This window comes from Populus trichocarpa, chromosome 8, assembly GCF_000002775.5.
Source record: "Populus trichocarpa isolate Nisqually-1 chromosome 8, P.trichocarpa_v4.1, whole genome shotgun sequence".
Taxonomy (NCBI): Eukaryota; Viridiplantae; Streptophyta; class Magnoliopsida; order Malpighiales; family Salicaceae; genus Populus; species Populus trichocarpa.
Genome location: NC_037292.2, coordinates 12590956 through 12608109, shown reverse-complemented (window position 1 = coordinate 12608109; position 17154 = coordinate 12590956). Strand labels below are relative to the sequence as shown.

The 17154-nt window shown below is 32.2% G+C and overlaps 1 protein-coding gene across 2 annotated transcripts; it reads left to right on the top strand.

The window, feature by feature from the left end:
- The first annotated feature begins 5055 nt into the window (after window positions 1-5055).
- Window positions 5056-13527, top strand: LOC7480945 (actin-related protein 3). 2 transcript variants are annotated; one of them, XR_008059922.1, is made up of 10 exons: window positions 5056-5568; window positions 5681-6143; window positions 6835-6981; window positions 8066-8158; window positions 8331-8450; window positions 11018-11128; window positions 11422-11547; window positions 11671-11769; window positions 12927-13064; window positions 13150-13527. XR_008059922.1 is itself a non-coding variant. In XM_002312618.4 (9 exons), exons 1-9 carry the CDS (start codon window positions 5522-5524, stop codon window positions 13005-13007), a joined length of 1287 nt encoding a protein of 428 aa, XP_002312654.1. In that variant the 5' UTR covers window positions 5056-5521; the 3' UTR covers window positions 13008-13527. The 2 variants fall into 2 exon arrangements, 1 of the variants encoding a protein (XP_002312654.1); XM_002312618.4 differs by having other exon boundaries at window positions 12927-13527.
- Window positions 13528-17154: the final 3627 nt, after the last annotated feature.

Here is a 17154-nt window from a genome sequence, read left to right as displayed (position 1 = left end):
TCTCTGAATTGATCCTTTTTCTTTAATATTGTCGCACATGTTACTGTGATGCATAGTTGAGTCTGTTGAAAAATTATATGTGTCGGTGTGCTATTAAAAAAAATAAATTTGGATTTACTCAAAAAATTATAATTATAATTCAAAAATCGTTATTTAATATTATAACGGTTAAGAACTCATGATTTACAAGAATTTGGGTAAAGAATTAATTATATATAGAGAAGATGTATCATTCCCAGCACACCATACTTAAGATAAGTTGCGTTGTTATTTAATTGTTTTTTTAGGTCGAATTTTTATTCATTGATCTTTTTTTAAGATCTAATGCAAATCTCTCTTCGTGAAAAAATCTCTTACCTTGTTGAACTTAATCCTAACCATTCTAAAGTTTGAGTTTTAACATCATATTTACTTTTTATTCTATATTTTCAGTAATTAAAGGTATACTTTACTATATAGTTTTACACCCCCATAATTAAATTCTACATATAAACCCATAAATGTTACTTGTCTTTCTGATTCTCTTGATGCTGTAAAACTTATTAAAATGGGTGTCCGTTTGTTAATATCTTCAATCCTATATTCGGGGTATGTTAACAGGACAGTTGGAGGTGGAGGAGTGTGTATTGTGGTAGTTTTTGGTTCCTCGTTTGAAAAAAATTATTTTATAAAAGTATTTTTAGTTGTGGTTTGTTTGGTATTTATATATGTTTGGTTAAAATTAAGATTGAAATTAAGGTTGAATAAAAAGTAGTTTAATGTGTTTGGTTATGAATGCTTTTCAAATCGATATTATAAAATAACTAAAAAAGATATATATTAATATTGATGGTTTTTAATTTAAATATTGTAAATTTAACTACTGTTATTATATCATGAAATAAATAATACTTTATATAATTTTTTTTATTGTTCTAATAAACTATCTACAATTTCATCGCGTACGAAATTCACCCAACAAGAACTATAGTTTTCATGGTTTCTTGAACGTGCAACAACATTAGGTAAAATATCATCAGGAATAAAATTGAGACTGCGATCAAATTCTGCAAAAGTTACGTCATCATGTGATATCTTTCTAATTTATGTAGTGTCATTAAATAATGTTAAACACTATTTTTTCGAATAAAACACGATTAAAAAAATTTAGATTTTTTATCATTTTACTTGGTTGGACTTGGTTCGATGCATTTAGATTTGGACCGGACTCGGTCCGGTCGAAACAATGAAAACGTTCTCCACCGCTCTTCACAAAGTGGAGAGTGGACTAATTCACTCTTTACTATGTGGAGAACGATAGAAGATGAACAAGCAATTTCAAGCTACTTTTCGTTGCCCTGCGTTTTAAACGTAAATTATATTAGATCTCACAAATAGTAAATTAAGTTTCCTAAGTTACCAAATAATTTTTTCAATGACTTATTTTAAAAATAGAAGCAACCACATAAACAAAGTCTCCCGAGATAGCAAGACACGTGTTGGAGTCCAGCTCCTATGCAAATTTCTTAGAGAAGAACGCAATAAAGAGTGGGAGGCTCCTCCGGGAGGCATCAAGCACTGTCTCCTAGCTGATGCTATGGGAATTTTGTATCCTAGGTTTTAGTTTTTGTTTTATCATTCAGCTGTATCAAAAAAAAAAAATTGAAAATAAATAAAATTTTAATATAAAGGAAAAGGATAAAGATCAAAATGATTGAATTTAAAACACTAAAGTGTGTTAGGTATTGCGGTAGCTGTTGTGGTTGTGGTTTGAAAAAAATTATTTAACAAAAAGCACTTTTGGTTGAGGTTGGTTTGATATTTATATATGTTTGGTTAAAATTATAGTTGAAATTGAGGTTGAACAAAAAGTAGTTTAATGTGTTTGGTTAAAAATGATTTTTAAATTAAGGTTATAAAATAACAAAAAAAAAAATATTAATATTAATGGTTTTTAATTTAAATATTGTAGATTTAATTACTGCTATTACATCATGAAATAAATAATAAGTTATATAATTTTTTTTTATTGTTCCATTAAATTATCTACAATTCCATCACGTACAAAATTTATTCGACAAGAACTACAATTTTCATGGTTTTTTGAGCATGCAACAAAATCATGTAAAATATCATCAGGAACAAAATTAGAATTTCGATCAAATTCTGCAAATGCTACGCTATCATGATATTTCCTTCTAATTTATATAGTGTCGTTAAATAATATTAAACACTAATTTTTTGAATAAATCACTATTAAAAAAAAAATTAGATTTTTTAACTGTTAATATCTGTGCAGAGTGAATTGTCCCTGAACAACATAACTTTCCTCTTGTTACTCGCTCTCTTTCCTCTTCTCCTTTCGGGTTTGCCCAAACCGAACCCATCACCACCAGCAACAATCCCTGCATTCCCTGAACAATCCAAACTTGCTGGTTGCCCATTAGACCTTCCAGTGAGCTCTTTCATGGCATTAATTCAGCCTGTGATAGTGGCTCCTCTGCAACTGAGCACCTCCACAGGACTCGTTGCTGGCCTGTTCTTGCAGCTTGGCTTTACTCTGCTCTAGTATCACGTTGTTTTAGGAAGCAGAAGAGAAGCAGGTCTCTCTCTAGTTTCTCCTATACTGCGAAGTCTGCACCTCCCTGTTTCTCAAAAACCCCGACTTAATTATCTTTCATAGTTAGAAGCAGAGCAGCAATTAGGAAAGAGCTTTTCTTTATTAGTCTGGCTTCTGAAGCAAAAACCCAGTACAATAACGCAAAGGCAAGCTTTGTTTCCCTTAGTTCATGCTGCTTTCGGCTCATACTACAACCATACTACTTCTAATTCTTTCCTTTATCGTTAGTTAAGCTAATAATAATTGCAGGTGTATTTTTTTTCTCCTGTTATAATTCACTCTTCACCTCTTCATTGTTCACATGAACAGTGAAGTAGCTGAAAGCATGTAAATTCTGCTTTTGTTAAACCATGGTCACACCTGCAATTTAAATGTGTCCCACCAAAACAAAACTCAGTTATTAGCTTAACCAAATATTAATATTTGTGGCTGAGTGTGAACCTCAGCCGCAATTTCAATGCCAAACGCTTTCTAAAATTAGTTGATTTTTTAGATAAAAAATAAAAATAAAGAAATAAAAAACAAGGATCACCGATGATAAATCATCCACTTTTAACAAACATGAGCCATCAATATAAAAAGAAGGTACAAGAAGATCCAAGGAAGCTCATTTTCCACCACTGAGAGACACTACACGTGCTAGCGCGTGCGATGTATACATCAATAATTTTTTGCTTTTAAAAATTATAAATTAAATGGTAAATTATGCTCCTACTCTTAAACAAATAAATAATTGAAAAAAAAAAAAACAGAGAGAGAGATATATTTAAACCCTTGTTTCAATGACTTGTCTTTTTTATCCTTAAGGTCATATGCATAATCTTACAATATGCTAAAAAAAAATAACAACATTCCTGCTTTATAATGTTAGTTTTTTTTATTCTAGAAATATTTTAGTTATTTATTATTTATAAATATATTTAATAAACAAAAATATTTCCAGACAAATTCATAATGCCTGACAAATTATATGCAAAGATAAAAATACTCCTTGTTCATATGCAAGCGATTTTTCCCGTGAATGACAAAAAAATCACACTATAGTGTTGAGGTGAATGAGAAAATACGAGGGAAGCTATAGTGAATATTTGCTTTAGTTGTTTTCTTATAACACAAATTTAGAAATTTCCTTCTGTGCTTTAGATATTAAGGATCCAATGGTGATTAATTTAACGAGTTAATGATGCATTTTGTCTCCATATTCTTTATTATTTTTTGGATTTTGCAATCGGATAAAATTTATTATTTATTCAACCATTTTGTCATACATTTCTTTTTAGATTTTTACCCTTTTCTCCAACTCCGTTTAATTTTACCAGGCTGTTTATTTAGAATTGTGATATCACTGATAATTTAAAATATTTTTTATTTATAAATATATTAAAATATATTTTTTATTTTTTAAAAATTATTTTTGACATCAGCACATCAAAACAATCTAAAAAATTTTATTTAAAAAAAAATTTAAAAACACAATTTACATCACATTCTCAAACACACTCTAAATAAAAAAGTTAAATAATTAAATTATATTTTAAATAGTGTAGATATGATTTTTTTTTGGTTATGTGCACTTCAACGAGAAATGTTATTTTAACAATCAATTTATATTATAATATATTTGATATACAAATACTTTACTAGTAAACTAATGTAATTAATTTTTATACAATATAATCATGTATTAATTATAACATTTATATGAGAAATTTATCATAATTAAATTACCTCAATTTACCAAAACACTCTACCGTAAAATCTCAAATCAGGTCTTCTGTTTTTGTAGTGATCCAAAACAAAACCATATGTTGATTAAATTCTACAAACACATTCTTATTTACTAATTTAAAATGCCCAAAAATCACCAAAAACTAACGCTCAAATTCACAATAATTGAAGAGCAAGAACAATTAATCACCTTAATTGAGAAGCTAGGGCACGACTGAGACAATCACAGACAGCTGCTTCTTGTTCTTCTTAGCAAACCATTGAGAAGCCAGGGCAAGTTGCTTTGAGATTCGAGGTTACTCCATTTTCTTGCATAAGCTTCTGTTCCTAAGGAGGAAGAAGGGGCAAGCGTAGATGAAATAGCCGTTGCTCAACGATTATTTGTACCTTCTTCATGTTTTAGCTTTTTTGATAGAATATGTAAAAATAACATTTAAGTGGGAGAAAAACTTATTTAGAATTAACAATTTTTTTAGTTATATATTAAATTATGAAATCTCATATAAGTTGTTTATTATTTTAGATTTTAACAAATTTATAAATGAGTTTATTTATTTATTCAAATTTGCTTAGAAGTTTAGTTTAGTAGCATAATTGAGCTGGCTGACGAGTTGTAATGAGCTCAAACTCGGCTTAATTATATAAAGAAATTTTTTAAAATAGATTTGCATAAACTTATTGTATAAATAATTCGAACCTAACAGCTCTAATCAAAATCAACTCTCCTTAACAAGAAAGAATAAAATAATATTAAAAAAAAAACCACAGCACAAGAGAGAGAGAGAGAGAGAGGAAGTCCTCGGTGTCGTTGTAGCTGTGTTGTTCAGTGAAAAGCTTGGATTGGATTTGCCAAGAAAAGCATCCAAGACGCCAAGGAAAGTGAGGAGATACACAGGACCTTCTCTCGTTAATAAAAATAATAATTGAAGGATGAAGAAATTGACGTGGAGAGATCATCTTACGCTGTTGAGCTCATTACCTTCTTGTTGTTGAAATGGATACATTTTTATTCACCAAATTACAGTTGAGCGGCTGCTTTCACTTGGAAATCAAGTCTACCAGCTCACCATCGTCGTCTTCTTCTTCCTCTTTTTCGCGCTTCTCTCTCGACCATGACCTTCTCTCTTAAACCCTCTCTTGAATCTCCCTTGTTGATCCCTCTCCACCTTCACCCCTATTCCTTCTCTATCTCCCATGGACCCCACATCTCGTCCTGCCGTCGTCATCGACTACGGTACCGGGTATTTTCTCTTGTTTCCTCTTTCTGTATGCGCTCAAGATGTTTGATAAAATGCCTCGATTTGTTTTGTACTTTTTTTTTTCTTAACTGTGTGTTGTGTTGTTGTTTTGCAGGTATACTAAGATGGGTTTTGCGGGAAATGTAGAGCCGTGTTTTATTTTACCAACAGCAGTAGCAGTAAACGAGTCGTTTCTAAATCAATCTCGAACTTCTTCTTCGAAAGCGAATTGGCAAGCGCAGCACAGTGCAGGGGTTATGGCGGATCTAGATTTTTTTATAGGAGAGGAGGCGCTTGCCAAATCGAGATCTAGTAATACTTATAGTCTTAGCTATCCAATCAAACATGGTCAAGTTGATAACTGGGACGCCATGGAAAGGTACTGGCAGCAGTGTATATTTAATTATTTGCGTTGCGATCCAGAGGATCATTACTTTTTATTGACTGAAAGCCCGCTTACTGCACCGGAGAGTCGTGAGTATACCGGTGAGATTATGTTCGAGACCTTTAATGTTCCTGGGCTTTATATTGCCGTCAATTCTGTGCTTGCTCTTGCAGCTGGTTACACGACATCCAAGGTTGGTTTCTGAGATTTTTTGTTCATTTATAACCATGCAAATTTCATTGGAGGCTGGAGTTAGAATGAAAATATTGGTCTTTGAGTTATTACCATTATTTTTTTTTGAATATAGGGTTCTGCATTTTGATTCGGGATTTCATAGTAGGGTTTGAAATGACAAATGGGTGAAACATGTTATAGGTTGCTTGTGAGTTCATTGTAATGTGATGTTAGTTGGTTTAGTGGAATGTTCAAGCTATCTAATTGAACGCGAGTAATTTTTCTTGTGTGTTTTTTCTCTGTCATCAAACTTTAGGGGTGACTTGTTTGAAAAATGTACTAATCTATCATGCATGTGCGCTTGTGTTTGTTTCATGAACTAACCGTCAAACAAAAGTATGTAGGTCAAAAAAAGTTGATGGCATATATTCCTCTTTTGATATTAATGATTTCTGGCAGCTAAATTTGAAAACATATTCTAGCTTGTGTTCTAATTTATGTTGCTCTAGGTTAAGCGCCTTGAATCGGCAGCACAGTATGTTCTGTTAGAGAGATGATTGTTTGTGTTTTTTTTTTAAGAATGTAGTAGTACTATGCATCTTTTGCGCCCCTTTAGTTTTCAACTGAAATTGAAGTTTTCATTTTCATATTGTTCTTAAGTTGTGTGATAATGATCTTTTCCTTTGAGATTGACCTATGGTTCTTGTTAGTGTGAGATGACAGGGGTTGTTGTGGATGTTGGAGATGGTGCTGCTCATGTTGTGCCTGTTGCAGATGGTTATGTTATTGGGAGCAGCATCAAGTCAATCCCTATTGCTGGCAAGGATGTTACTCTATTTATCCAGCAGCTCATGCGGGTGAGTTGGTTTGACTTCTAGCAGTGGAGTCCCTATAGATATACTTACTTCATTGATAGCATCTTTTTTGTTGTGTTTGGTTTGTTTTTAGCTGTTAAAAAGGAAAGGCAAGGAGATTACTTTAGATTATGAGAATGAATGGGTAGGGAAGAGAGCAGTTATTTATTTATTTTTAGGGAATGTTAAAAAAATTGAGAAAGGAACATATCTGGATTTTAACTGAGAGCTTATACCTTTTTGCTAAATTGCTCTTGACATGCCTCAACATTTTTGTTCCCCTCAAAATCTCATCTTTTTTTAGAAGAAAGATTCTTATGGATCACGGAACAGATTTTTCAAAACTTTCTCAGTTTTGAACAAAACAAATGGAAATAAGAAATTGTATTCCTGAACTTGTAACATTCTCTTTACTATACGGGTGAAACATTTAACAGGGAGTCACAGACTGGAATTCTGCAGTTCTAATGATGTGACACCGAATGCTTGTCCTGCACTGGTATCCCAGGCAAGATTGCGGCCCATGCTTAAGACCATTTTCCTGAGATTTCATTGTTGGATTCAAACACTTCATTTGCACTCCCCTTATTCAGCCTCTAACTTGATTTTTTCACCATCTGTTGTGGATCCACCATCAATCTATTTTGATTTAGCTTTCAACTTGTTGCTGTGCATTCTATTAATTCTGCTTGTCTACTCAGTCCTTGCTGTTTGCAAAAAATCTATCAACTCAGCACAAAGTTGTTCCTTAGAGGTAACCAATGATTTTCCTTTTTAAAACTCTCAGAATCTTTTGGTTATTTATGCTTCTTTGTACCATTTTGCAACGGTGGAGTTTTTTTAAATCTCGCTAACTTTGTGTTAAATAGAAAAACCATTTAGGTTTCACTGTTGGCGAGAGAGACAGACAATGTATAATTGAGTGCCTCTCTTGTTTACTAATCCTTGTAGATGCTCATTCACAAAGTTGTCAATTACTTCCGGAAGCAATATTCATATATTTCTACTTGCCATTCTGAACTACAGATTCAGCGGATGTATAGAAATGGTATTGATAGATTTTTCCTTTTTGTATTGTGTTGTGCAGGAAAGAGGAGAGAATGTACCCCCAGAAGATTCATTTGAAGTAGCTCGGAAAGTGAAGGAAACACATTGCTATACTTGTTCCGATATTGTCAAGGTCATTTTTGCTTCTATTAGAATTTCGAGTTGAAAGATATATTGATCTATATTGCCTTGATACTTTCAGATAGAGCATGAAAGATTTCATTGCAAGTCTGCTGTCCTGCCGTATCTCATAAACTTGGATCTAGAATAATATAGTAATAACTGTAGTTCTCCAAATGATTCAGGAGTTCAACAAGCATGACAAAGAACCAGCAAAGTATATTAAGCACTGGAGAGGTATTAAACCAAAAACAGGGGCACCATATTCCTGTGACATTGGATATGAGCGATTTCTTGGCCCTGAGGTTAGTTCTAGCTTTATGAGCAAAATATTTTTCTGTGCAAGCAACTTAGCTTATTCTATTAAGAAACATGCTTGGTTTATATAAAGTCACTGATGTAAGTACCGTCTTGTTCCTCAGAGAAATTCCCACTGAATTTGCTTATGAGGACAAAATCATTGGAACTATTTGTTCTTTAAGTTTTCTCTAAGAATTTCCCCACAAGTTAATATGTATTTGCTTGTGCAGCACATGAGAGCAATCTTGCTCTTTGTTTATAATCTTTAATCATTAATGAGATCTATTGTTCTCCCTGTGGCAATTTATCCTTAGATGCTATGCAGTAATGCTTTTAGCAAATATTTGCTCTTTATTTTTTTGTCTATTCCTACTTTATTAAAATTATTTTCTTTGTGGTATCTACCTATTCTAATTACTTTGATTCTGAAAGTCTTCACACACTGAAACTTTGAAATTTAATATACCCACAATCATCTTGAATAACATGTCAGTGTTCACATTGAAACTTAATATAATCCCTCTTTTGTTTTTCAGTTTTTTTGGGTTAACGATAAATTGTTTTAACTTATTTGATTTTCACAATTGAGTGTTTGATCTTTGATTTTTATCAGTTGAATTGTTCATCTATCTGTAACATCACAATCAAGTTTTTGAATGAATGTTTGTTAGTAACTTGTTGATATGTCAGTTAAGTGATGACATGGATATAAGAACTTAGGCTGGCATCACTTGAAGCCATTAGCATAAATTCATTTTTATCATTTCCGTAACGAGAAAAGGATTCAATAAAAATAAAAGGAAAAAGAAAACCATAAACCACACGTTTCCCTTGGATCTAAATTTGAAAAACAAAAACCACACAATTCTCTCTGTCTCCTCCTCTGGATCTAATTGTGAAATACAAAACCAATATGAACCTCACCACCTAGGTACCACCTTCGCTGACTGTAATTACCTTTCACCATTCAAATTCTCAAGGACCAAAAGCTAGAGCCTCTCCATGGTCTATACACGAGACCACCACCACCACCACCAAAAGGCAAGCCCAAAACTGCCGCCCCCCACCATCATTGTAGGCCATGGCCAAACCCGCCTCCATCACAAATCTAGCCTTTACCATATTTAGGCCACCACAAATAAACATCACCAACTCAAGCAATTAACTCATGTAAGCAATCCAAATCTTTTTGTGGGTCTGGATGTGGTTTCTTAAAAGATTGAATTTTGATGGGTAAATAGTGAATTGAAGCTTGGTTATTGTATTGGAAAAATAACAGGAAAATGATGGGATTTTAAAAGTTGGAAAACAAAACCACCAAGATAGCAAAGACCTAAGTGCTCGAGGTTTCGTTTTACAAACTAAAGCAAAGGATAATGTTTGATCAAGGAATATTCAAAATACTCGGATCTAATACTCAGCTGGATAGGTGGATTGGTCAAAGAATATGGATTTATTGAGCTTCAAGAATCAAGGAGAACAAGTTTTCTAGTTTTAAAATTTGTACTTGGTAGGTTTTATTATTGATTTTGAATTTCAAGTGGATTTTCCCTTTAGTTTGTGTTTCGAATACAGTTAAAAATTTGGAGAGGAAATGTTAAGAGAGTAAGATTCAAGGATGAAGTGTTAAGATTGTAAAAATTATTATGGGGTGAAATGTTAAATGCATTCAGTACAAGTTTAAAAGATAATGAGTGATAGTGGGTCTCATTAAAAATTAAATTAAATCATATCATATATTAAATTTTATAAAAAAAAATTAAAAATTAATTGTTGGGTTCCAAATGCAAGGTGTAAAATAAATAGAGAAAGATTAGATATTAAATTAAGAAATGAGAGGGAAAGCACAAAACCAAAAAATTTCCCCTGTTAACAAATTTCTGACTCCCTACTCTTGGATGGTAACTCTTAACCTCACTTTTGGGATGAAGTGTTGTCTTTCACAACTTCCTCCCTTCCAAATTTTGTGTGCTACATAAGGGGAAATGGGGTGTAAAATTACGAAGGTAACTTTTCACCTTTTCCCCCTCGTACTAAACCTTAGTTGTTGATTTTTTATTTGGAACTTTTATTGTGTTTCTCCAAATCTGTTTAAAATGGAAAGTCAAAACAACAACGAACAGGAATGATTATTTTATTTGGAGTTTTGTTGAACTTATTTTTTATTAAATAAAAAATTGGTGATTTCTTCCACATCATCCCTTATAAGATTATGACATGTCATGCAATTTCAAGAGATAATGAACAATTGGGATCAAAACTAACAGATGTCTAATTTAGCACTTGTTTGTGCTATTATAGAAAAGATGAGACTCGATTGTTCAAGCACTAAATATAGCATTATCTCCTCTCTTTTTCTTTTTTTTGTTTGGAAGGGTGGAACTCCATATTTTCTTAGGTAACTGGAGATGGTTTCTTATTTTCATGGATAAAATATAGGAATGCAAGAGTTATTCTTTAGTATATGCTGTGCATTTACTGAGCATCATTGTAATTTGTTCCTTGGGCATATGTTTATATATACCATTTGCCACTGTACTATGTTTTTCTGACTTGTTAACTTAATCACCAGGTATTCTTTAATCCTGAGATTTATAGCAGTGACTTTACCACTCCTTTACCAGCTGTGATAGACAAGTGTATTCAGTCTGCACCAATTGACACAAGGAGGGCTTTGTATAAGGTGAAGTGCATATACTAGGGGGAAAAGGTTCAAATTTGGCCCTTGTATGAAATTCATTCTGATGAAAAAATATAAGACATTGCACCCTAATAGTTATGACCAATAAGAGAGCTTAAAATGAGATTGTGAATTGGTAATTTTTAAACTTTGGCATGTGCTATTTCTTCTAACAGAGCTGTCAATTGGTAATTGCAATTGCTTGAATGGATGCAAAGGTTATGCTCATTCTTGTATTTGTATGTTATCTTTCTTTCGTACTTATTATCATGTATTGGTTTCTATTTTCAATTTAGAATATAGTGTTGTCTGGAGGATCAACCATGTTCAAGGACTTTGGTAGAAGATTGCAAAGGGATTTGAAGAAGATTGTGGATACACGTGTTCTCACATCTGAAGCTAGACTTGGCGGGAAAATAAAAGTAAGCATTTTAGAATTCACACACAATAAAAGATGTTTCCAAACATATAATATTTCCTCTATTTTTATTCATGTTGTTACTGGCACAGAATTCTTGAACATGTTTGTTGTTTTGGGTTTCCAGTCACAACCAGTGGAAGTGAATGTAGTCAGTCATCCTATCCAGAGATTTGCGGTTTGGTTTGGTGGTTCAGTACTAGCATCAACGCCTGAGTTTTTTGCGGTAAGCATTTATTTGTCCAGTCCATTTTCTAATATATATGAAAGCTTATAATACTTTTTCTTCCTGTACAATACGATAAACTTTTAACTGCCATCTCCTTGGATTCAAACTATGTTTCCTTGGTGTAGCCTGTGGGGCTAGAAATTGAAGAAATTTTGTGATATGACTTTCCACATTTGAAACTTAATGGCATGGCTGGTCTTACAAACAATTTCCACTCTCCTTCACATAGATAGAAGTATATGTGATAGAGAGAAGGGAGATTTTGTGCTTTTAAATTCATATTGAAAACCCAAGGAAAACTAGGGTTAACATATAAAGCAAAGACATGAAAAATGACTCAATAAAATTTGATACAAATTTAGAAAATGAAAAAATTAGTCTATAAGTATTTTATATTATTATAGTTGATTGTATTTTTTTCCCCTTTCTTTCTTATCAAGAGAATAGTCTCATCTTCCATGACTAAACAATCCTTTAGTTTGTCATCATATTGATCTGGTGCTTCTTAAATTTCTTCCAGTTAAAGATTTATCACTTTGTGCCTGTTGCTAGTTCAGATCTAATTAAGATTTAAGTGCAACATTGCAAATTCATGTGTAAACCTTGAAATTAGGTGAGTTGAGATAAAACAGCAAAGTTAATGTTGAATTTTTTCTTGGTGACTGCTGCCTTATTTTGTTGAATGTTGATCAGCCATGCATTTTGCTCATTGGCTTATGGGCTCATTCCATCTCAAGCTAGTGCTGTTTTAGATGGGGCTAGTTATTATCAAAGCATTATTTTGATCACTATCATTACCAGCATCAGTTGTTAAGGGATATCAGAAGGTTGATCACAGGATTTCTGAAACTGGAGATACTAAAATACATCTAATGATTTTATGAGCTTCTCAAATATGGCGCTCACTTTTACTTTGGAGTGAAATTTGTGGGGTGTAATCAAGTTGTCTCAAGAAATTAATTCTGCTTAGCTCAAGGAATGCGGGCTGTCTAGTTCAATTCCTTTTTTTTTTGGGAATGGGGTTGAAAAGGAATTTAGCTTCTTCTTGTTTTTTTTTTGGGTGTCTTTTTAATGGCACCATAGCCTGAGTTAAAACATTCATACCTGGTTAGCATTTTTATTGTAGACTATAACAGTGCCTGCTTAATGCACAGGCTTGCCATACAAAAGCAGAATATGAAGAATATGGAGCAAGCATATGCCGCACAAATCCTGTTTTCAAGGGCATGTATTGATGCAAAAACCGTTTACCAGGCATTATTCCATGAAGTGCCTCATCACTTCGCCCTCATGTTCACTTCCCCTTCGTCCCAAATTTACTTGGTCTGCATGTATATTCACGGATCGCGGGAGGTGGTGTAAAATATGGACGCCCAGTCTGAATTGTTAGAAAAGAAGATGGTTCCTTGTATCGATTCTTTCATTTGTTAGCTGCAGCCTCCTCTTTAGATGTCAATAGGAAGCAATTAATTGTGTTATTCGTAGGCGCCCGCTCTGCTGTTGCTTGATATGACCAGATAGGAAATGTCCTTAGGGAAACATCATTTTGAGCTGAATTTGTAGTCTTCGGCTCTTTAGAATATAATAAATATTTTTTCCCTTGTCTGTGACAAAATGTATTCATTCGTTTGCATGAACTGCATAAATGGAAGTTGTAATTTGAATCAGGAATATGTCCACCTGAATTTCCCCTATCCTATTTAGATTACTGTACTGACATTATCCGTTATATAATGAAGTCCAGTGTTTAAGCTATTTGAACTTTTTATGTTTTTTTTTTTATTGTAATGTTGTTTTTCTAATTATTAAAACTAAACTTATTCATAGAAAAAATAGGAAGCAAATAAAAATTGAAGTTCTTAAAATTTTAAGTGCTTTAAAATAAATATTTTATTGGTGAATAATATATAAAAGGAAAAAAACTATAGTATAAACATATTTTTTTCAAAGAAATTAAATTTGTTGATAGGTGATGTTAAAAAAAAAAGGGGTAAAATTTGATAGTAGAAATAATTTATGCTCTTAGCTATACTTTTTAGATGTAAACTAGTTTACATGTAGGAAATTATTTGATTTTTTTATTATACGAGAATTATTTTAATCTAGTTGACTTAATAGGTTCAAAAATATCTTGATTATTAAAAAAACTCTAAGGATTAAATTGAGGGAAAAAATGATGAAATTAACATAAAAAAAACCTCTTGGCTGAACTTCTTATCTAACTCAAGTTTAAAATTAAATTGTATGTGAGCTGTCTTAAAGTGATTTAGTTAATGTGGTAGGTTTAAAGGCAACTTGACCAATGAGTAAATAATATCAGAGAATGAGATTGCAAAAAACCTTTTTCGACCTGTCTCTATTTTAATCCATATTTAAAATTAATAAATCATGTAAGAGTTGTTTTCAAATTATCTAGTCACCTTGGTCAGTTCAAATATAACATGGGTGACTATTAAAAAAAATTCAAAGATGAAATTAAAAAAAAAAATTCAAAGATGAAATTAAATAAAAGAAAGAGACCAAATTCAAATAATAATAAAAAGAAATAAAGAAAAAATATAGAGCTGAATTGAAAAATAAAATAAAAAATAAAGCTCCATTATAATTTTCAAGTGATTTTAGGATAGAAGTAATATAAAACTAACACTTAATACAATCATTTATAAAAAAAAAATATAATTAAAAATATTTTGATCTATTTAAATAATTAAAATGGATTATAAAATAGAAATAATAAACTATGGAGTCGAAATAACACTTCCCTACAATTTAAGACAACGTATTGAATTGTGAGAGAGAAAATAAGGGAAAGAATGTATTGAAACCTATAATTTGACACTTGTGGTTTGACACGACCAAAAGATTGATGTCTTCTCCCAAGTGCAGGAGTGTCGAAGTAATAAATAACCCGGCAAGACCGGGTTCGAACCACAGGGAGGTTAATTGTATAAATTATAGATAACAATAATACAACAACAATAACAACAACAATAATAATAATAGTGAAGAAGAAGAGGAAGAAGTTGATGAGAACTTTGAGATGAAAGATTAACGTAAGGATTAAACAATGATAACAACAAATGTCAAGGTTAGAGGATCCACTGATGGTATTTCAAACAAGTATAGTATAAACTCTTATTATTCAATTGGAAACCACACACAAAGGAGGTTCCAATCAGATTATAAATTGTTAACATGATTACATTAGTTATCTTATTCGAATAATGCTAATACTTGTAAATGTTGTCAGGCATTCATGATTATAACTTATGTTAACAACAAATCAAGTTCCTTTCATAGCTCAGGTGTCGGTTATACCATACAGTATGGGCTATGAAAGTGCCAAGTATTTGTTGTACCAGGTGTTATACAACATAAATCTAGATTAACCATTTAACAAGCAAAGTATTAAAAGTGAACAAGATAACAAATATAAAGCATGTTAGTATCCAACATTAAGGTCCATGTTAAGTTTATATTATACTTATTCTTACACCATTAGTGTACCCTTTTCACCTTGACATAATTAACTTAGTTAAACATAATGAAAGAAAGAAACATAAAGAAACAAGGAAAGGAAATGAAAAGTATAAGCAAGAAATTAATATAAGCAAAACTTAAGCATTACAAAATATAAAGAGAGAGCAAGAGCATGATCTTGATCTGAACACCAAGATGCCTAAATACATGGCAAATGCCTCCTTTTATAGGCCAAAATTCGGAACTATTGATTTGTTGACTAATTGATGAGTGGGTGGCCACATCTTGACTTGGTGACAATCCTTATCTTCTTGTCTGCCAAAAATGTCATTGATGACGTCATAATCTGAACAAACTTCAATCATGAAAGTTCTAGAGAATTGTCTCATCTTTCCAGGGTAAAAATTTGAGATCATTTGGACTTCTAGAACTCGAGATATGGGCTGAACACTAAACAGTGTCTGGGCTGCAGGACAGATTCAGACTTCTTTGTTGTTGCTGCAATTTGGACTTGAAAACGGCCTTTTTAAATCTTGGGCTCCACATGAAATTTGTAGGCCTATGTCTTATCTTTCCATCCATATAAAATGGACCTAAATCCAAGATCTAAAACTCCAGATATGACCCGATTACCGAACAGTGTTCAAGTTTGGACTGCACCAATCATCTCTTTTCTAAATTTGCCCATCTCTTTGTCCTTTCAATTTCAGTACTTCAACTCATCAATCAATTCTTTCATTTATGTGATAGGCCTGCATTTAAGATGAACATTTACCATAAATTAAAGGTATCTTATATTATTAGATATGTTATTATAAAACATGCTTTAGTTAAGGAGTTATTGATACTTCAAGTGCAAAGTGATGATATAAAACCTTGATAAAAATGCACTTTTAAGTATTAATCATACCCCCCAACCAGCTTATTACTAGTCCCTAGTAATCAAAGCGTTAAAATAGAAAAACAATTTGCAAATTTCACAAAGCAAGGCATTCATCATTCAACTTCCATTAATCTATCCAGATAAACAAACTCTCATTAAATTTTATATATCTGCTCAATACCTCTTAAACAAAATATTATTAAACCTTCCTTTTTATGTGCTCAATGTATGAAAACATAGATGATGGGGCTTTTATTGGAAGAAAACAATATTTTGTTCTAATGTTTAAGGTTAACTTCCTTGGGTTGGGATTATTATCTTCTTCTTTTTTTTCTTTTTTTTTTCTTTCTTTTTCAATATATATACATATACTTAAAACACAATGCATCTTTAACCCATGTAACGAGCTTTCGGCTAATGACTCCCAGACCAGTTGGTCTTAGGGCATTAGGTGTTGAGACACCCCTACGAGCTTAGTAACTCGGGTTGCAGATACTGATACGTAGATAGTGCAATGTTTGATTCCCTTAAGCTTTTCTCCTTAACCCATGTAACAAGCTTTGGGCCAATAGCTCCCAAGTCAGTTGACTTTAGGGTATTAGGTGTTAAAACACCCCTTCGGGCTTAATTGCTTAGGTTAGGGAGGCTACGAAATCAAACTTATCTACGTTTTTATTGTCATCATTTTTTTTTGTTTTTTTTTTTTTTGTTTTTTTTTTGTTTTTTTTTTTGTTTTTTTTTTGCAAATTATAGACTATCCCTATCCCTTAGTTGTTACCTTTAACAAAAGAACATAAATAATGTAATAATCCAATGTGCAACCCACAATCATATGTTAAAGTGTGTGTGTGAAAATGAAGGTTTAAGAATACTTGTTAAATGAGTATATGAGCAGAATCATGTGATAAGAATGCGAGAGTTTGTAAACCTGAATATTTCAAGAAGTATTCTAATAGGCCTTGTTATGAATATTGCAAATAACCATTAGAAAATGTTTACTAAGATGCGTCTCAAGAGTC